At 41.0% G+C, this 21,666-nt stretch overlaps 1 protein-coding gene across 5 annotated transcripts in view; it reads right to left on the bottom strand.

Moving 5' to 3' along the window:
• LOC138261641 (zinc finger protein 585A-like) overlaps positions 1-21,060 on the bottom strand; it is a 311,686-nt gene extending 290,626 nt beyond the window's left edge. For 3 of the 5 annotated variants that reach the window (XM_069210789.1, XM_069210786.1, XM_069210790.1), the window contains exons 1-2: positions 19,904-21,060; positions 18,979-19,060 (exon numbers count right to left, since the gene is read on the bottom strand). Coding sequence is in view for 1 of the 5 variants with exons in the window: in XM_069210784.1 (XP_069066885.1) it covers positions 19,904-19,918 (15 nt within the window). In the remaining 4 variants the exon portion in view is untranslated. The remainder of the gene's footprint in view (positions 1-18,978; positions 19,061-19,903) is intronic. The other 2 variants (XM_069210791.1, XM_069210784.1) reach the window with 1 other exon arrangement.
• Between the last annotated feature and the right edge of the window lie 606 nt (positions 21,061-21,666).

Here is a 21,666-nt window from a genome sequence, read left to right as displayed (position 1 = left end):
AATAGTTTTTGTCTCTGAGGGGTCTGTTTCCTCATTTCCCCTTAATCTTTTCATCTCTTCACAACTACTTATCACCATTAATGTAATCAGCTGCCCCCAGCACATCGCCGCCAACCTAGTTTCAGCCTGGCAGCCTAATCAGTGCCCATTTACCAAGATTCATGACTTAGTCAATTGCTTTGCTAGACACATTGTGGGTTGTTGACTTCTTACCCCAACTTGCTCTGCTTCCCAATCAACTGCATGTTTAGAGCAACTTTAGGAAAACTGACAACCCTAGTGTTCAACTTCCTAGCTGCCAAGTAGTCTGTTTTGTACAAGAGGGACTCCGTATCTACTACGAAAAGAACTGCTGTTGCTTCCAAACCACCAAGAGTCCCTTGAACCAAGATATAGAAAAATACAGTTCTGACAGATACACCTTTCCTCCCCTTAGGAATATACCTAATGACTGGTCTGGAGAACCTTTCCCATCACTATCTCTCCAGCAGGAGGCTTTGTCATGCGGGATGAGAACAAAACTGTCTGATAAATGTGATCATATTAAGCAGCAACCAGAATGCTGGCACCAGTTTCTGTTTTTCAGCGCACCTCACTGATGTGGATACAGAGCTTACTTAGCATTTTGATGGCAACCAGGGCATATGCCTCCTAAAATTTCAGTGTTTAAACCTTAAAGCAAATGCCGCAAGAAAATGCCTTTGTCAAACACATATATGACATCTTCACGTGATGTTTTGGCTCGAACATTAAGCTGTGACACCCTAAAGCCAGCAAGGAGCAGGAGGCCCAGGTATTTTTAGACAAGGCCTGTTGAACCATTTCCCTTTAACTGCAGGAAAGTTTTTAAGGGAACAATCTCCAGAACATCTTCCACACATAAAACACAAAAAAGCACAAGAGGAAATTGAAGTTCTCTTCCTCAAGTAAACTGTCCTGTTCTTGGATGGCGTTCTTCAATGCCAAACACTTCACCTGAGACGATTCAATGTTAAAACAGAGAAAGTTGTAGTTCCCAGCTCTGTGAGACTACCCTTCTCAGTCGAAGCTTTGTGCCTGGCAACGCTCAACTTGTTCTGTGCATTTTTGGTACCCTCTGGGCTGTCAAAGCCCTGTCTTTGAATGACAAATGCCACGTATTCTGGGTTGCTCTGTCCATGCATTCTGGGTTGCTATGTCCATGCAATGACGGAACTGGCACAACGTAGTCATTAGCTTACCAGGCCACATTAAAAAAGACTTTTTCTGAGATGATTATTGATTGGGTGCCTTCAAGCGCATCCTGAAGTGTGGCATAGGGTCTGTCGACACATGGGCACAGCTGTCACACTTTGCTGCCATGCTTGGATTGGTTAGACTGGGTTCTCAGGAGATATCTATGCAAAATTCAATTGTTCAGAGAGAAGGCCTATTCCTCACTACAAGAACATCAGAGCTATCGCTTACTAGCTTGGCCTGGTCTACTCAGCAAGGTAGGTCCACCAACAGTGAAGGAAATTTAGGGGCTATTTCAAGGCACAGCAGTCTGGCAGAGACAACGTTCTCAACTGATCTAGACACTCCAACAAATGGACTCCTCTTTTTGAGTCAGGAGTGGATACAGGGGACACCATCACCTGGAGTAGAAGATCTACTAGCTCGCCTGCCTCAATACATCTCTGATTCCTACCCCTACATCACCATTTTCAATGTAACGAGGTGTAGGTTTGGGGGAGCTTCATCTACTTTTGCACCAGGTGGCAGACAATCAGTTGGCCTCCCAGGACCTCCAGAACATCCATGTATACTTCCAGATTCTTCCTGCCCACAGATCTGAGTTTCAAAGTGCAGTCCCAACACTTTCAATTCAGGGTCATACCGTTTGGACAGATGACCGCACCTTGCATTTTAAGGAAAGTGCTGGCGATTGTGGCATCTTCATTGCAAAAGTCAGGAGTGCACATATTTCCATATCAGGAAGACTGTCTGGTGAACGCAGTACATCTAGTGTTAGTCAAAGAACATTTTCGGCAAACAATAACCTTTCTCCACGACTCAGGTTTTACCCTCAATAGCCAGAAATGATCTTACCTACGCGCAGGGACTGACTTTCAATGAGGTGGTTCAAAACCCAACACACATGAAGGCCTTTCCTTCCCCTCCTTGTGATCATGAATATTACAGAAACAACTCCAAGCTTTATTACTATGATGTGGATCTTGGTTGTGCACGTCATAATTCTATTTGGTTTTATAACCCGGTGTATCCTGATAGTTTCAAATGGCAGTTGAGGGCCCACATTGGCATCTGAAGAAAGGGAGGCTCCAACATCAATGGAGCCTCAACTCAGGTACAGGTCTTCTAGTCAGTTCATTAGGATCTGCACTGATAGATGGACCCCTCCAATTTCAGGTGGGTCGTCCTTCAGCCTTCCACAAGCACAGACTACTGTGGTCACAGCCACCTTCCTGCTGAGATGGAGTACCTTTCTGTGTGACATGTCAGCATGTGTACTTTTGTGCACAGTGGAGCCGCATCTGCAGATAAACATACTGGAGCTGTGTGCTGTCTGTCTTGCCATGAAGACGTTTCACTCTTAATGTTTGAGATTGTGTAAGACAACATATTCACTGTCCACTAAAATCAACAGAGATGTCATGGATCCTGTGTTGGGAGGCGATTTGCCTAGGGCAGTGGGTGCAACAATGAGGAGTTTTCACAGAAGTGAGTCATCTTACAGTCTCTCGTAAAGTGAGAATGAACACTCTTGGTCTCATCTTGCTGGAGGACCATGAGTGACAACTACATTCTGAAGTGATCTTCTGATTGGGGTTTCATAAGTGGAGGTCTTCACATGGCCCAAAACAGGAATTATCCTTGGTCTTATGCCATACACTTCAGTCTGAATAGTTCCCTTGAGAATACCTTCAGTTTCATCTGGCCGGAGGGGTGCTGTACATGTTTGCACAAACTGCGCCCGCTGAAGGTCCTATGGAAGGTGCTGGAGGATTGAACATAGCAGATTCTGGCTGCCACAGATTTGGCGAGAAAGATCTGGTATGACTAGCTGTTGGCACTCTGGGTTTGGTCACCTCTTCCTCTCCAGCAGAGGAATTTCTTTCATGGTAGGATGATCAGGTACTGCACTTCAAAATCAGTTGCTGCATGCATGAAGATTAAGCAGTGCCATCTATAGTGTTTTGCCTTCCTAATGATGTTGAAGATATCTTCTTGGCTACCAGGAAAGTCTTTCCTAAATCCCTCTAAGCGGCATGCTAAAATAAATGTATTCAGTGGTGCCGATTTAAAGGCCTAGATCCTTTTAAATCCCACCCTGACATTCTCTGACTCGTACTCTCTTGAACAGCAGGGTCTTGCAGTTGCTACACTTAAGCACTATTATGCTGCTGTGCCCTTTTTGATCTACCACTAACCAGCCATCCTTGTTTAAACTGCCATCAGTTTCACTTTTTCTAAAAGGTTTCATTTTTTTCTGCCATTCCGATCATTGTTTCTCAGTGGGATTTGAATCTTATATTGATCAGCTTAATGACTGACGCACATGAGCTGATGCACATTTGTCAAGTTCACCTTCTTAATCTGAGGAGTGTATTGCTGGTGGCAATACCTCAGCCTGCATAGCTCTCTATCCAAGAACTGTCCAAAGTTAGAAAAAACATATTCTTCCTACAGAACCAGTTTGAGTTCTGTGGAATCATGAACTGAACCAGCTTTGTGAATGCTCTGCATTTTGGTGTCTTCTGGAAAACCTAAAACTAAATAAAAATTATAATAACTTTTTTGTTTTTTGCACCATGCACAACACAGAAATCAAACCCCTTTTAAGTATCGTAACACAGAGCTGATATTATTACCCAATTATTCTGTCTTTCATCCTCCTGATGTTAAAATAATGAGTCTGCCTCTTCCAGGATTCCAACTTACAGCTTAAAAGAAATATGAACTATCCTGATCCTCGAGCATAACAAGAAAAAGTTTTCTTAGCAAAAAAAAAACTAGAATGAGGAGAAAAGCAATTATAACCAGTTTCTGTTTTAAATAACGATGGATAAAATCCATCAAACATTGGAAACGATTTTTCTTTCATGTTTTCATCGGATAAGCCACCAAATTGGGTGCTTTAAGTGTTAGAGTGATGTGATCAGATTATGGCTTTCATCAAGTTAATGGCGAGGGTTAAATTCACAATTGTACTTTGGGTGGATTAAGTTAGGAATGTTCCTCGTACAGGTATTCATTATACCAGTTTCCTTACCACTGTCAATTTAATAAATAATAATTACAAGGAACACGCAAGAATAAACATTTCACTTGTTTGCATTGGCATTTCCTCATATTTGTATTCTTTAGTATCATAGATTTTTCCCTGTTCGTTAGAAAGTTGATGTATACGGCATTTATAATCATGTCCTACCAAGGGTTCATATCGCTTAATGACACTTATTTTCACAGTTTCTGAAATATAAAAGACTTAGTCGACCCTTCCATTTTCAACTTGTGGCCTGCAGACTACACTTGCACATGGCAAATAACACAATAAGATAATTTACCAACAGAACCCACCTTCGTCACACCAAAAATAAAATGCCCCAACACTGCACTTTCAGATACACCCAAACCAGGACACCCAAACATACTTCTCAGTACAAACACACTGAGACATTCAACAGACTACGTCCCACTCAGCACACTGAAAATGCAGCACAACACTCACTGCATCCAAGCACACCATGCCCCACTCAACAAACTTTTCACACTAAATATAAATATCTACATCTACACAGTTTACCGTACTCACTCATTTGTCTCCTCTCATATTCCAGCTTCAACAACTGCTGTCTCCATCTTTCATCTCCTTTCTTCCCATTTCTCTTCCATCCCTCTCAATAATGCCCTGCTCTTAGACGCTATCAAATCACACACATCACTATCACCGAAACATCCTGCTTGCCAGCACTCAAACAAGGTACATGCTAATATGCTGCCTATGCTTTTCCCCACTGACAATAGACCAGCCCAGAAAAAAAAAGTGATGCAGCAGCCTTGACCCCGGAAAAAGGGAACACTGTAGTGAGGTGCATAAGTCAATGTCTCCCATACCCAGAAGGTAAGTCTCCACTTAATGGCTTAGGGCAGTGGTTCGCAACCTGTGGTCCGGGGACCTATGGGGGTCCACGACTGCTTAAAAATTAAGAAATTAAGTAATATTAACAGATTATGTCCCCAGCTTTCAGTAATGTCTCACTGGGGGTGATTGGAATCATGATTCAGTGGGGGTCCCCGGGTTCCAGTAATGATAAAGTTGGGGTCCGCAGAAGTCAAAAGGTTAGGAACCACTGGTAAGGGTATCATGCAGACAAAAGCATCTTTAAAATCTTTTCATTATTAATCTCTTAAACCTGCTAAAGTAACTATGTGGTGTTCCACCCCAAAGCTTTCAGAGGGATTCGTTTAGCAATATCTCAAGATTTGTTTATATCAAACTTCACTGAACCCGGTGTAATGGAATGAGGAATACTGGGTAAATTGGATAAACAATGATATTGCATGTCCAAAGCATGCAGTAGACCAATTAGATAATTTCAATGTTAGAATGTCCAGTATATCGTGACTTGAGGGCTTACACTGCACAAAAGCAGTGATGGAGCAATCACAGATAAAATATCTCTGTGCATAAATAAGCATGACTGAACTCATATGCTCACTGGAGAGTGACGGTATACCTACTGATACACATAATTCTGTAACTTCTTTTACATTATTTTTAGACAGAGTTTAAATAATTCGGAGCTGTGTAATTTTATCATAATAACTGGATTTGCTATGTTAATATACAAGAAGTTACTACATTGAAAGAATTTCCCTTGTGAAGCTGAAAAAACTGATCAACAAAAACAGTGGTTAAGGTCTGGCATCTTGAAAGGCTTTGCTGCAAACTACCGAAGGAGATGATGATCTCCTGCTTTCCGGAGTCACCTGTGGCTTGTTACACATTGTCTTCTACAATTGACTGAGATATCCAACTCTGAGACTAACAGATTCTTCAATGTCATTCCGCCTCTTGAAAAAGATAATTCAATTTACCCAGCTCCTTCCTATTTGATTATTTTTCCCTGCTTTTCAATCTTATGGTCTCCCTTAAGCACTTTAAAGTAGCTTAAGACAGGCATCAAGTTCAAAATATGAAATCAACATAACTGCAGATGTGAACAACTGCTCTCTCATACAAATTATCACACAAACTTGGCAATGTTTGCTGTTACATAGGCTCAAACTCAGTTCAGTCAAAAATATTACATTAATTCCTGGAAAATTAGGGGTATTTCTAGAACAGCACTTCTTAAAGAAGGCAACATTTAACGTTTAAAACTTACAAAGATTTGAAAAGAAATAGAATAAATTTCACAAGTAGCTTGTTCAATATTTTTGATTTATCCGATTAAGGCTTTTACAGAATTTATACTCTGAGTTTGCCCAAGTAGTAATTTTTGGCTAAGTAATTCTGTCACATAGCTATTGTTCAGGTTTTTGCTTCAGTGTCCGTTGGACAAAAGTTGTGCACCATTAAATGTAAAAGTCTGGATATATATTAAGTGCCAGAATATCTAGTATGTTTGCCTGAAAAGAACACAACCCATCCCGCTCCACCTGCTGTGCATTTGTGCCAATCTTTAATACAACCTTTACAGACAGAGTGCCTTGATTGATGGCCTGTAAGATCTCAAGACAACACCAGAACTGTCAAAACTGTGACGCACTTGTATCCACCGGTCATGAAGATTTCATGCTTTAGATGAATACGGTTTAAAATAAATGTTTATACTGGAGCAATGGGTAACCATACTCAAAAAACGAAAACATTCATTTAGTTGTGTGAGTTACTTCCACAGATACACTATAAATCCAATATCACTGCTCATATAGAGCCAACTCTCAGGCCAGGCAGGCATACCTTGACCTCCACTTAGACTAAAGAAAAAAAAAACAGCACAAAGGGAGGGAGAGGATCAATCATTACGTCTAAGCACTAAGCCGGTAGAATACCATGTCACAATCACAGCCCTCACCCAAAGTTCTTAACCCTTCACTCTGCACCTGCAGACTCTTCTATCTTTAATGGTTGCCTCCACTCAGATGCAATAAGATTGCTATGCAGAATCTGACTTCACCTGACCGATCCTGAGGGAATGTAAAATCTTACCTAGTGTTTTTTTTTTTTTAAAGAGGCTATCTTTCAAGTCGACCTAGTTTCTGTAGGACTGGTCAAGCAATATTGTTAATTGTCTAGGTTTTCACTTATGTAATTAATTGATCATTTAGATCATGGGCCCAATTTCAGCTTTGAGTAAAGAATCTAACGCCAACTGTCGCCCAATTACAATCTTGACAAGTCTTTCTTTCCGTATGCATGGTTAAGAATTGCTTTCTACAATTTTCGTCATTAAAGATGCTGTACAGTTTCTCTTGTAGATGGTGCTGTGGTTGGATCATCATTTACTTACAAAGATTGCAGGTGAATGTTGCAGCCTTTATCTCATTCTCATTGCTCGTCCTCTGCTACACTTCCAGCAGGAACAAAATGTTGGGTTAGACCTTATTACCCAAAACAAAAATAAGATCATGTGTCAGCAACTAACAGGTTACTTCAATGGTTGCCTATGAGGGATTACAGTTGGTTAGTTCAAAATGCCTAGAATGGCCTTAACAGGCATGCAAAGCCTTACACCTGGATACAATAAGTGATCTTCACCACCACCGCTCAGACCTGCTGGAATGGGTTTGCTATGTTTTCTTCTTTTAGAAAGTATTCCAGAGGAAAAAGAATGTTGTCAGAGAATAACAGTGCTAAAGCCTAATAAAATCTGGTAAAAGAGTTGCTAGGCTGACATTCTAAGCAAACTTTTTATTCAGTTTACTAGCTACCATAATAGGAATAAACACATCCAGCAAGCTCTCAAGTGTGCCACTGTGTTCAGTTATGGCACAGCACTGCTACTTGTCTCTAACATATACCAAAGAAGCATCTTCAACATGGAGCCAAAGCCTGCGTTGAACACTTTCAATTAAAGAAGGGGGGGGATGTCTCCAATTTCTACTGTGTGCTAGTTAGACAAAAATATACATGCACTCATTACATATAGCCATCGAAGGAAGGAAGCAGTTGCAATTATGCCCAAGACCCACAGATGGCACACAAAAATAGGATACCCCTCATTCAATTCAGCTACCTGGTTTCCTTAGGTTTGTGTATCATGTTGCTATTTTTCTGACACCGTTTATTAGTTATAATGAATTTCTGAAAGAACGCATTTCAAAATAATAACACTACAAATACTGTCGGATTAACAGCTTCCAATCAAATGCGTTTAGTTTATAATATGCAAAAAACATATTTAACGCACAAAACACAGTAAGCTTTGCATAAGAATCAACAAACAGGGAAGAGGAATGCAGGGGGGGAGGTAGGTGGTGGGGGTGACGGGCAAACCATAAAGTGGAATGTAACCCAACAACAAAACAAGTTTGCACTTTATAAAAATCAATGCAGCATGTCCGATACAGAGGACGGAGATACAAAATAAACAATATGACTACCTGGTAGTCATGCAAAGCACTCAAATACCACTGATCAAGTTTGCACTGCATTAAACTTATAAGCACCATGTCCTCCATAAGCATCAGCGTGAACAAGCAGGACAAAATCAATTTTAAAAGTAGTTCGCTCGCTCTCAAACATACAGGGAGTGCAGAATTATTAGGCAAGTTGTATTTTTGAGGATTAATTTTATTATTGAACAACAACCATGTTCTCAATGAACCCAAAAAACTCATTAATATCAAAGCTGAATATTTTTGGAAGTAGTTTTTAGTTTGTTTTTAGTTTTAGCTATGTTAGGGGGATATCTGTGTGTGCAGGTGACTATCACTGTGCATAATTATTAGGCAACTTAACAAAAAAAAAATATATACCCATTTCAATTATTTATCATTACCAGTGAAACCAATATAACATCTCAACATTCACAAATATAAATTTCTGACATTCAAAAACAAAACAAAAACAAATCAGTGACCAATATAGCCACCTTTCTTTGCAAGGACACTCAAAAGCCTACCATCCATGGATTCTGTCAGTGTTTTGATCTGTTCACCATCAACATTGCGTGCAGCAGCAACCACAGCCTCCCAGACACTGTTCAGAGAGGTGTACTGTTTTCCCTCCTTGTAAATCTCACATTTGATGATGGACCACAGGTTCTCAATGGGGTTCAGATCAGGTGAACAAGGAGGCCATGTCATTAGATTTCCTTCTTTTATACCCTTTCTTGCCAGCCACGCTGTGGAGTACTTGGACGCGTGTGATGGAGCATTGTCCTGCATGAAAATCAGGTTTTTCTTGAAGGATGCAGACTTCTTCCTGTACCACTGCTTGAAGAAGGTGTCTTCCAGGAACTGGCAGTAGGACTGGGAGTTGAGCTTGACTCCATCCTCAACCCGAAAAGGCCCCACAAGCTCATCTTTGATGATACCAGCCCAAACCAGTACTCCACCTCCACCTTGCTGGCGTCTGAGTCGGACTGGAGCTCTCTGCCCTTTACCAATCCAGCCACGGGCCCATCCATCTGGCCCATCAAGACTCACTCTCATTTCATCAGTCCATAAAACCTTAGAAAAATCAGTCTTGAGATATTTCTTGGCCCAGTCTTGACGTTTCAGCTTGTGTGTCTTGTTCAGTGGTGGTCGTCTTTCAGCCTTTCTTACCTTGGCCATGTCTCTGAGTATTGCACACCTTGTGCTTTTGGGCACTCCAGTGATGTTGCAGCTCTGAAATATGGCCAAACTGGTGGCAAGTGGCATCGTGGCAGCTGCACGCTTGACTTTTCTCAGTTCATGGGCAGTTATTTTGCGCCTTGGTTTTTCCACACGCTTTTTGCGACCCTGTTGACTATTTTGAATGAAACGCTTGATTGTTCGATGATCACGCTTCAGAAGCTTTGCAATTTTAAGAGTGCTGCATCCCTCTGCAAGATATCGCACTATTTTTGACTTTTCTGAGCCTGTCAAGTCCTTCTTTTGACCCATTTTGCCAAAGGAAAGGAAGTTGCCTAATAATTATGCACACCTGATATAGGGTGTTGATGTCATTAGACCACACCCCTTCTCATTACAGAGATGCACATCACCTAATATGCTTAATTGGTAGTAGGCTTTCGAGCCTATACAGCTTGGAGTAAGACAGCATGCATAAAGAGGATGATGTGGTCAAAATACTCATTTGCCTAATAATTCTGCACTCCCTGTATCTGCAATCGAGTAATTAATCCATGTAACAGAGTCAGTCGCAAAGACAGTAACCAAAGCGCCCCAAGGCGGGACAAACGTAAAGCATTTACCAACAACATCCAGGGATTTTCCAAAGGCAAGCCTATAAACAAATCAAAGCGAAGACCGTTGTTAAACCCCACAGAGAGATAACATGTCGGAAAGCAGCACTTGCGCGCTGCTACGCTCAACCTAAAACAGCACAAATGTACACAGTTACTCATCTCGTAATCTATTCACTCACTACTTTATAACGGGCATCTCAAAGTCAAAGCATTGGTGCCATGCAGTACATTACTATTATAATAAACAAACCACAGCAGACCCCATAAACCCAGTTGAGACCTCGTTAATTTGTAGTAACATACAACAATGTCTCAACAGGTATCAATCAAAAATTTTCAAAAGTAATAAGAAAAGCAAGGGAAAAAGCACCTATCTCGTTACTGTGGTAATATTTACAAGATCAGAAAGACAATATTGGGTAGCATCAACAATTGTCTGTATCATGTGTGATGAATGGAAGGTGAACACATAGTGCTTGTGAACAATCTCCTGTGACTGGCACATGTGAAAAAACAGCACGTGGGCAATGATTACAAGGTTTTAGAAGAAATGATGATTAACAGTCATTATAATATCATGTAATAAATCATGAACCAAAATGACACTGTTTTAGATGTCAACGGCGTTTCAACCAAAATCACTTACGGTCATCATCAGGTCAAGAATTTCACAGGGATAAAGAAATGCTAACAAACGAAATCCAGAGGGAAAGGAAACAACTCTACAAAAACAAGTACATGGGACGTCTGCCACAGTTCAGCTTCTAATTGGCACTGGTATCAGTAATCCCAATCAGTGTATGCTTTTAATCAATGCCAGAGTTTCACATCTGAGGAACAAAGTGCCAAACAGTGGATCAGTTAAATTGTTAATCCCAATCCATTATGGTTAAAAAAACAAAAAAACACTCATTCATTTCTAAACTAGAACGGTACAACCGGTCAAAATCAGGAGTGCACCAACAAGGGTGTGTACATAAACTCAGACCGATTTCTAAAAGGTCCCAGTTCAATACACAACTGAAACGCGATTACCTCTGGTTTCAAAACAGCATCCACGTAAGCCTGGACACTGGGTAACCAAAACCCATCATCCACAATGGAAAGTCAATCCTATGAAATTACCAGGGAAGGAATTGATGACATGGTATTGGTCAGCCAAAATATAAGGCCCTGATTCAAGGTCTATTAATCGCACCTCAAAAATAATGATGCAGTGAGATCTGTAATTTATTGAATGTTATAAATAACATTTATCATGAGTTTTCAGCGAATAACGTACAAATTTTGGTGCTTACCGCACCGAAATCAGCATGGTGCAGTATAAACCATGTAATTTTCCCCTGTTAAATACTGGCAAGTTTGACCTGCCGACATTCAACAAACGATGAGGTATTTAACACACCCAGTGATTACTGGGTGCATTTAATAGCACTCAGCTCGTAACTGCGACTCCTGCGCAAACTGGAGTCTGCGCAGGGGTCAGAAAACACCATACAAATTGTAATGAAGTGCTAAATGTCCTCTCAACCTGGACCACAGGGTAGTGGAACAGTCAATCAGAACCTACCAATGGTGAGGGACATTGTCAGTTCTCTCCATTGTCTCCGATAATTAGACGAAAAGGGCAGATGTGCTATACAAACACAGGCATACAGTAAGGTAGGTCACAATGGCAGCAACAGAGTATAGCAAGCATCTACAGTTAAGGAGTAATTCTGGTCAGATATTTTCATTATTTAGGAAAAAAGTGGCTATCCTACTTATGTCAGCACAATACATGTACTACCATCATCAGCTCTGTCGATGCAATATATACACTTTCTTTGCAAAGATTTTGCTATGAAGACTATTTTCAGTGCTGTCTACAAATTAACTACAATCCAAGAAGCCCAAATGAACGTGTCTTTTCATTGGTGAAGCTGTGGGCAGACTTTCATATAGTTAAATTCTATTATTGTTTTCACCTTTGACACATATGAAATGCCCCTGCAGGTTCAGACAAATTATTTGTTCTGTACTGTTGATTGCAGATACAGTATGAACCTATTTTGGGGAAAGAAATCAGACTGCAAAAAGACAAAATCGCATAAAACCTTACAAAAATTCTCGAGAAGGAGATCTGAAGCTTAATATTGTTAATTATGAGCCTCAGAACCTCGCCTAATACCCAGCATATAGGGGGTTGGCCAAGGCCGCAGACTCTCCGCGTCCGAGGAAGAAGTGAGTGGCAGTAAACTAGCAACACCTCTCTTTTCAGTACCCAACATACCCTGGTGGAGGTAAGGAAATGGCAGAGAGAAACCTGAGGCAATGTAGTAACTTTTCACACCTTTGGGTCTGGACTGAATTGCACCCTGAAAGAGAAGAAGCAGTAACTGTCAGCAGTACATCTGAAAAGAAACTGAGGGAAGATAAAAGAAATTTCATTTTCAGCCGTAGACTAGATGTTGAGTGGCTTGAAACAAAGGACAAACGCGGAGACTCTGCGCTGGAGAAACTGACATGGGGAAAAGGAAGGTGCTGCCTGGTATGGGTGTGATTGGGAAAAAGATGGACAGAGCAGAAAAGTAACAATGGGTGTGTGGATATGTTTGGAGAAAAAAAAAATCGAAGCTCCAGCAACGAACCTTAAGACCAAGAGTCAAAGCACAGACAGAAATGTTTTTGCTACCTTGTGTAACTGGAGCCCAGAACAGATATTTTCGAAACTTGAGGCAGGCTGAAAATGTTACGGTTCTGTGCTTTCCTCCAGAGTCTCCACATGAGGATTTCATTTCCCCATACACTGCGTTTTCGCTGACAACTTAGCATCTCCTTATCACAATGGCTTAACACTTTTCCAACAAATGCAATTTGCGCTCAAAAAAGTCTAGCCCCACTTTCTCATTACAGACATTTACTCACTGTTAAAGAAGGCGGCTGTTTGTAAAAATAACTACGGTCCCAGGAGACACCTATACTTTTTCCCAGACTTTAGTTTTGAAAACAAAAACTAGGAGGAGGCTTATGTTGAATGTGTGCAAAGCATTTATGGTTTTGGATGTTCAATCTAGACTGTGGATCCCTGCTAAACTGAGGCTGATAGAAGACCGTAAAACTGCACATTCCGTCATAATAATACCCAAAACGCTTTGGTGGACAAGAGTTCCGATCATCCCTGATGCATTTGGAGCACTGCACAACTTGGCTGCTACACATGATCTGTACCAGCCACATGCCTGAACAGGGCTACTCACAGGGGCTCTGTGTCTGTGCAGTAAAGAGATCACTACTGATCTGGGAGCAAGAGAATATGGCTTGCTGCTCAGTACAGTCTCGATTGCCCGTCCCTAATCCATCAAATTTTCACCAGAGTTCCTTATTTCTCTGACAAGTGAACTCAAAATTATAAACTGAAGATGTGAAAACATGTTGCAATTGAATGTGCTACTAATGTTGGTCATTAACAGCTTGGGGCAAGTAGGTTATGCTATTAATGTGAAACAGGCTGTGTGCCTTTGTGTGGTTGGTAGTGTCTTCACTACAGTAGTTATTTAAAAATACATTAAAAAAAAAGGAGAAAGCAAACCTGGTCTGTGCAAACCAGTTAAGGCACAATGTTTCAAATGTTCAGGCACTGTAACAAGTGACCACGATGCTATCTGTTTCAGGAATGCTATCACACTGCCATCTCGCTCTCGTAAAGACGTTTCTACCTTCAACCTACTCCGAGGTGAGAAACCTGGTAACGTGAGTATACAGTGTCATGCTTCTCACAGAGTTCCAGCTGGTCAGACTGTAAAGTGTTCCTAAGTAATGCAGACAAAAACAAACCAAAGTGCACCTCGCCCGACTTCCAAGGCTGCTATTGAAATCTAGTGTCTCAGCTGAGATAGCCCGAGTCCTTCTAAGTGAAGGGTAACTGTCAGGTCCCTTCTGATGCAAGGATTCCGATCAAGGCCCTTAGATTTGAAGGCGTCTGTCAGAGACACTGAGGTCTGAGGGCCTTGGTCAGGTCACTGAAAGGGTTTCATTTAGGGTACTCAATGTGAGCCTTTTTTTCAGGACCCACACCTTCCCGGCACATGCGAGAATGGGAACACAGAAATATTGCAGTGTATTTTGACGAATGTAGCTGACATTACTTTTAAACAACCACTGGCAAAGCAAATAGGTCGGGCATTTGCAAGCTGGTGCAATGGTTGTCGTCTGTTGCATTGCAAACGCATGCCATACAGATGAAAAAAGAAAACAAACTTTAGCCTAAATGTGACAGCAATATGCTTGCACTAAAAATTTTAAGTAAAAAATAAATTAACCATTGCATATAATTTTAATATAACGGTAAGGGTGCTTCCTAGGAGGCATGTGTAACTAGAATAGGACAAACAACAAAGTTTTATTGCACATCACAGAAAAATATGATTTTATTGGTGCAATGAAAAGGTCCTACTGGCTTTGATTTAGTGTAAAGTCTTTAAACACATTGATAACTACAATATAAACAAGAATTTGCAATGCAATGGGTCTCGCGTTTACTCGAGTTAAAGCTCTGTAATCCCCTAACCGGACTTTTCTTGCCACATAAACTGAAAAGTAAAACAGTTTCACATAAGCGACCAGACGACTGCCATGAGCAATAAGCAAACACAAAAAAAAAAAAAAAATACTGAAGTTCGCTTGCAGTGAAACCTATCAGGTAAAATGCAATTATCCACTTAACCGGAAAAAGTGCAATTATCCATGCAATCGGCAAAAGTGCAAATATCCATGTAACAGGGTCGATGTCATGCAAAGCGCTCTACTACTGCCCAGCGAGATCACGCTGCCTATGAAATAAAGTGAAAAAATGGTGCAGAAACCATACGGAAAACATGGAGCCACGTATGTTTTCAGTAGTTGCCCGCTGCGCTCAAGGCGGGCTAAACACCGGAAAAGGCATGACGTATGCATGCCTTTCACTAATTAAATCAAGCTAATTTTCAAAAGGAAGCCCACGAACCAACAAAACTGATGGGCTTGACATGGGCGTAGATAAAAGCCCACAGAGAGATTACAGCAGGGACAGAGCGCTTTGCGCTCAACCCTAAAAAGGAGACAGAATGCAAACACTTACAATGGCAAAGTAAAATATCTGCCCACCAAATCTGGCACAGAAGTGCATTTATTTTTACAGGAAGTGTAAGTGATCATGCAAAATGCTGTCACTCACTGTGCAAGAGTCAAAGGCTGATGTGGGCTGGCCGACTGCCCCATGGTTTCATTTCACCCAAAAAAGATACTGAAGATTCTTCAAAACGTGTACATCAGAACTACATCACCCTGGTTAAACATGGCTTATTGTTAAGGAATACAATTCAAGTGTCACCGTACAGTGCAATCTGCAAGCAGCCCAGGTATTAATTTCATGAACTATTTCTTCCCACTGTAACAGACTGGTATTTGCCATAATTTTTCAGATAGTAATAAGGTTTTTAGGAGAAGCAGCTTGCACTTACATAGAAGTGCACAGATCAACGGGTGTTTGAGCCGAGCTTCAAGGCTAGTGCTTTAAGAAAGCAGACGGACCTTACCCATAGTAGACTGCAGCCATACAGGAGGGGGCATAAGGGGTGATTAGATTTCCTTCATTTCCAAAGGGTACGCCCCCAGCAAGACTACCTTGCCTATGGTAAGATGAGACCACCAAACAGAAGAACTGAGACACTATATTCCATGCAATTAATGGCCAAGAAGTACATTTATACTTTAACCTGCAGAAACGTTGGAAGAAATATTATTTGAGTGGAATGAGAGCAACGCTCCAGGCTTCTGCATACATACAAGTGTGTTGTTTCTATTATTAATTGCAGTTATACATATAGTTGTACATATTAATGTGACATTTTAAAGTAGAATAACTTTGTATATTTAATGTGCAGTACACCTAGTTTCATGATTTTTTTCTTATCTCAAGGAATTCCTCCTTTGCATATATACATGCAAGTAACTAACTGCATTTAATTTAACGATATCCTTTAGTACCTAATTCTCTCAGGTATCTACGTTAAAAAGCATATGTTTGGAACCTGTGGGTAAGAGATTTCCAGATGTATTTTATGAATTTATTTTTAACAGTAAATGGAATTTGGGATTTCGGTTTGTCACATCAGCTAAATGTCGACAGCACCCTGAACTAAAGAGGTCCCCATTAGGCATCTGAAGATGCTGAACAATAGCAATAGAGTTCTTAGGAGCGGTGGGATGCTGAAAGCAAGATTATTGACTCTGCCTTAATGCCGTTAAAACAAAGGTCCTGCCCCTAATATGTGCTGGGGTCTCACGCCTGCTCCCACTGAGTGAGTTCTTAAGCTGGAAGTGATATTTGATAGAGCTCTCCCCTTTGCACCACAGGCAACTATGGAGGCCAAAGATTGTAATTTCCATCTTTACTGTCCTTTGACAACCTATTACGTTGGAACAAGAACATAGGAACCTGCTTGCACAGACTTCACTATTCTCTTACTGCGTCTATTTTTCATGCCAGTTTACTTGATTATCTCCTGGAAACTACTTCTTAAATATCACAGGCTGTCGAGAACACAGCTAAGATGGCGATGCAGATTGCTGAAAGTGGAAGCCACAAAGCTTTCAACACCAAAGTCAATGGAATTCTTATTTTTCTAGAGGCTACTAGCACTATTTTACTTGTTTATATTTAGATAGCTATTGTCAGTCTTGTATGGGAATATCATGGATCAAAAGTTGAGTTTTTTCACTATTTCAAATTTCATTTGTATACTCTACTTTTGAATGAGGCCTTTTCTATGCATTTACTACCCTGTGTATGTATGTTTTGTGGCAAAGCAACTTTAAAGAGGGTTAGTTGGCTTTCTTTCTATAATGTATAAGGTGAAGTCCTAAGCCATCGCTCTCTCATGTAACTAAAAATGGACAAAGCCACTGAGGTGTTTTTCAAACCCACAGTTTAATGCAGATATTGGCTTTTGCGAGTCTGAAAATTATTCACAGTGCTGAATTTATGGAGTATGTTTTATGAATCACATTCACAAATCTTAACCAGTGGGTTTGTCCCTGCAACACCGTCTACTATAGTAAAAACGCTTTAACAAAAATACTGTATACAATTGATCCTACCAGGATGAGCAACTTACATGACTTGCAGTTTTAGGGTCTTGCAAGTCTGAAACAAGCTTTACCAATTTAGCATGTCCGTTTTTGCCAGATGAAATGTGAGCAAAATCTAAATTGAATTTAAAAATTAGCTCTTCGTTAACTGCATTGCCAACAGAGGACCGTCGAGATGAGCTGACACAGGAAACACAAAATCGGAGCCAGGTGCAGCCGTGGTCCCCTGAACCCACTAAAACCTGCAGGTTTCACAGGCTGTCCGGCTACAGTGCTAAATGGGAAAGCTATCATTTCGTTGTGCGCTATAGCACATAAGTGACGGACATGGTTAGCATTGGGACAAACTCAGTGTATAGAAAGAAACAGACTTGTGTGGTGCTGTGCCATAAACTAAATCACCCCTAGCTGTGTTCTAATTCACTGTGGGGGTGCTACAACTGCAAGAAGGTGTATGCCTGTGTATGGTATTTCTATAGCGTATACCCAGCCAAAAGGCAACAGAGGGCTGGACATGATCAAAGACCATGATGTGATTTCAGTTTCTTTGTGAAGGACAACTTATTACCTCGGCTGGGATCTGAGATGTATAATAAGCAGTCATTCATTAAGTACAGTATAACTAAAATAACAACAAGAGCTTAAAACAGATTGGATGCACTATGAAACTGCCCCAACCATGCCATGATGTGCATTCTTATTGGCAAAACATGCGTAATGAAGTTACAGGCCATTCAAAAGTTAAGCTAATGTTTTTTCTTGTCCAAATGACAATCGAGGAACGTAAATAAAATGGGTAGATTTTGAACTGGTTAATAAAGTAAACAATATTTTTTTCATGCGAAAAAGTGTGAATCCCAGTTACATGCCTGGGTTGTATATTAGAGAAAACCTTTCCATAATCCACTGCACAACAAATTCTCCGAAAACCTGCTTGGGTCTCTCTCTGAGCGTAAAGCCCCATCCTGCCACGCTCTTAGCATGACTGTCAACTTTCAAAAGCTTAGTTAAAGTTTAATCCCTCTAACTATAAAATTGTTTTCCGTTGATGGTTGACTGCTGTGGCTAAAAATGCTTCGTTTGGGGGTGTGAAGTAACATTTTTGTTGAAACAAGGCCTAATAATAAACAATTCAAAGTACCGTATATGTGAGTAGAGAAATGGGAAAAAATATATGGATTCTCTTCAAGTAAAACAGATCTGGCTTAAAATATTGTTTTTGCTAATCACTTCTCTGGAAGAACTTTCACTATCAATAAGTTAAAAACACACAAATGAAATCTCACAAACATGTAAACCATAATAAAATAATTAACAAGAAATTAATGGGAAAAACTTTCAACTTTTGGGAGAGAATCCTTCTGACAGACTACTTTTGACCAATTGTACCACATTACTGCTGTTTTTATGAAAATATCTACTGTGGATTTGGTAACATTTGTTATCTCCTCAGAGACACAGTACAAGTTTCAGTCTTTACCTGCCTTTCCAGTTTACTACAAATATCGAATATTTTGTGTTTCCTGATCTGTCCCGGTTAGGAAGGGGGTGTCCTCTATCACCTGCGCCAAACAAGAAAATGAACAAGGAAAATGACAAATTTGAAAAAAAAAATGTAAGGACATTCATTACAAAATAAATACCAACTCTTCTGCAGTCTGAAGGTGGCCTTCTGCTGCATTAACTATAACTAGCTGCTTTATGAATGGATTCGATTAAGCTGAATTGCTTATCACACACTTTATTTTGTAACATACATTGTGTGCACAACATACCATAAAACATGCATCTTGTCAACTAGAAATATATAATTTACTATTACGCTGAGTTGTTATACTATTAATAGTGCGTCAGCATGGAACTGAGATGCCATCAAAGTGAACTTTAGCTTCACAACAAGTATTTTTTTATTCCACCAAAAACGCGTTTTTAACGATGCAAGGCAGAACCGTATCATCAAGTGTCTCGCATGGCAGAAACATGGGTACTGCCTATGTGGGGTGGAGAAAACCCTTTTAGATCGAGTCACCGCTGTGAATAAATGTCTCGTAAAGGACCAATAATATAGGTTTGTGTTCTCGCAGGTCAATCGTTGTTCCACAAAAGTATGTAGCCACATATATAAAAAAAAATCTGTGTAAACCCTTCCTGTTTCGTTAAAGTAGCTTCAAGGACAGACGCTCCATTAGCTTCAATGCGTTTCTATTTATGATAAATATACTTATACTCCACAAGTGTTTACTAATTATACCCAGGTGAACAGAAATACAGTTTAGCCACCGTTTATATTGTACAGCAGAACGAAAATATTACGGCAATGCACTTAGTTAACATTTTAAATGTAAAGAATATGTACAGTCACCCCCATGCCCCTCGACTAATAAGAAGGGGGAAAGAGTACATACCTGCTGGGACCCCATGGCTGGAGCTTCTGGTGACTCAAGATAAACATAAAGGGCTGCAACTTCTTGCAAGGAAGGACTGTGTGAACCTGGGTGCTTCGGCACTCATGGGTAAAGGATAGTTTAGTGTCCCTGCAATCAATGGATCAAGCAAACATGGGGCTATTGCCCGGCGAAGTTCAATGGGGATGTGTTTTTCTGCACGCATGGGATCAAGGGGGCGCGGACGTCGCCCGGTAGCCCGGCAGCGAGGGGTGGGTAAAATAAATATGGCGTTAAACATGTGAATACTTGCTCAGGGATAGGGCACAAGGGCTGGCAGTTGCTGCAGGTCCCTGTAGAGGGCTGGTCTCTGCAGAGATGGATGCTCTAAGTGCGCCTGTACGCACCGGCAGCGTGGGGTTTAATGCTTTTGCAGGTTCTCGCAAATATGGACTCACTGGGGCTGCTGCCGTCGCACTCTTTAATAGATGTAGTTTCGGGGGCCCGAGGTTCTCGAGGAGACAGGCTTGCGCCTGAAATCTGCGACGAACTCCACCAAATGTGGATTACAATGGTTTGATGTAGCCAGTGGCTCTTGCAGACTAGGTTCGGAGCTGGACAATACTGCCCGGACAGGCTAAGGTGGTCTGATGTTCTTGCAGGTCCCTAAACATAGGAGTTCTGTAAGGGAAGCTGGTTGGATGCTGTTCCAGAACTGATCTCTGGGTCATCGTCCAAAGTGAACTAAGAGATTGGGGCGACCTAATGCTGGCTGATTCATGACCCTGTAGAGATTAGATTAATGCTGCTACTCCCCGACGGCCTGGTCTAAAAGGTACGATCTAGTGCGGCAGGGAGTTTCGGGGGGGTTAGGTGCTCCTGCCTCAGGTAGTAGGCCCCAGCAGGGATGCTGCTCATCTTGTTTGATTGTTAGCAGGACCCTATCGCTACCGACCTAGTTCTCCACAAGCCTATACAGCACTACTGCAGCAATAGGAAGCAGCACACGGGCTGCCCAGCAGGAGACAAAAGAGGGTGGATAGGTGGGTGGCAGCAGCAGGGGAATCACCAGGCCTCCTGTGCTCCATCCCAAGAGCAGAAGAGGGGGGGGTGCTTACAGCCAATAGACACCAAAAAAGGACTAGAGTGACCAAGACCGGCCCCCAACACCAGTTTGGAGAACAGCGTGACGGCCATGTTGGAATGCCCTCCTACTCTCTTTCATAACAAAATAAGATGGAAAAGGAAAACAAATCCTATTGATAGTTTATACATTGCGTGGAATCGCTTGAAACATTTGAATAGTCAGAACAGTGCATAGCTAGAACGCAACAGCATGTAACCGATGTTGTTATTGTAATCTATGTTTAAACAAATAGTATAATGCAGGAGACGTTCTACAAATGCTTAGCTTCTTAAAAAGATGGGATATGGTGAGTCTCTAAGACGTTCTAGATGTGTACACAAATAGCAATTTGCAAAAAAATATACTATTGACTTTGCGAAGCTTTCAAGCGTCAGTTTACGGTCTATATGCTATCATGCAACCGTCTGATGTGCACCCATCCATGAGGCTGATCGGTGACCATCTTGAAACGTTTTAGAACTACCCTCCTTCAAAAACAAAGTAAATACTGCAGAAAAGGCAACTCATAACTCAAATTATTTTATAGAGGCAACTGTTTACTAATATTTTTAGGAGAAATCACGTACATTGAGAAATTCGCCAATCTGAGTATAAGGGAATATTACTCCACTCCAAGATGGCCGCATTGTTCGCTTAA

Source organism: Pleurodeles waltl, chromosome 10, assembly GCF_031143425.1.
Source record: "Pleurodeles waltl isolate 20211129_DDA chromosome 10, aPleWal1.hap1.20221129, whole genome shotgun sequence".
NCBI classification, from domain to species: Eukaryota; Metazoa; Chordata; class Amphibia; order Caudata; family Salamandridae; genus Pleurodeles; species Pleurodeles waltl.
This window is presented reverse-complemented; position numbering and strand designations above follow the sequence as displayed.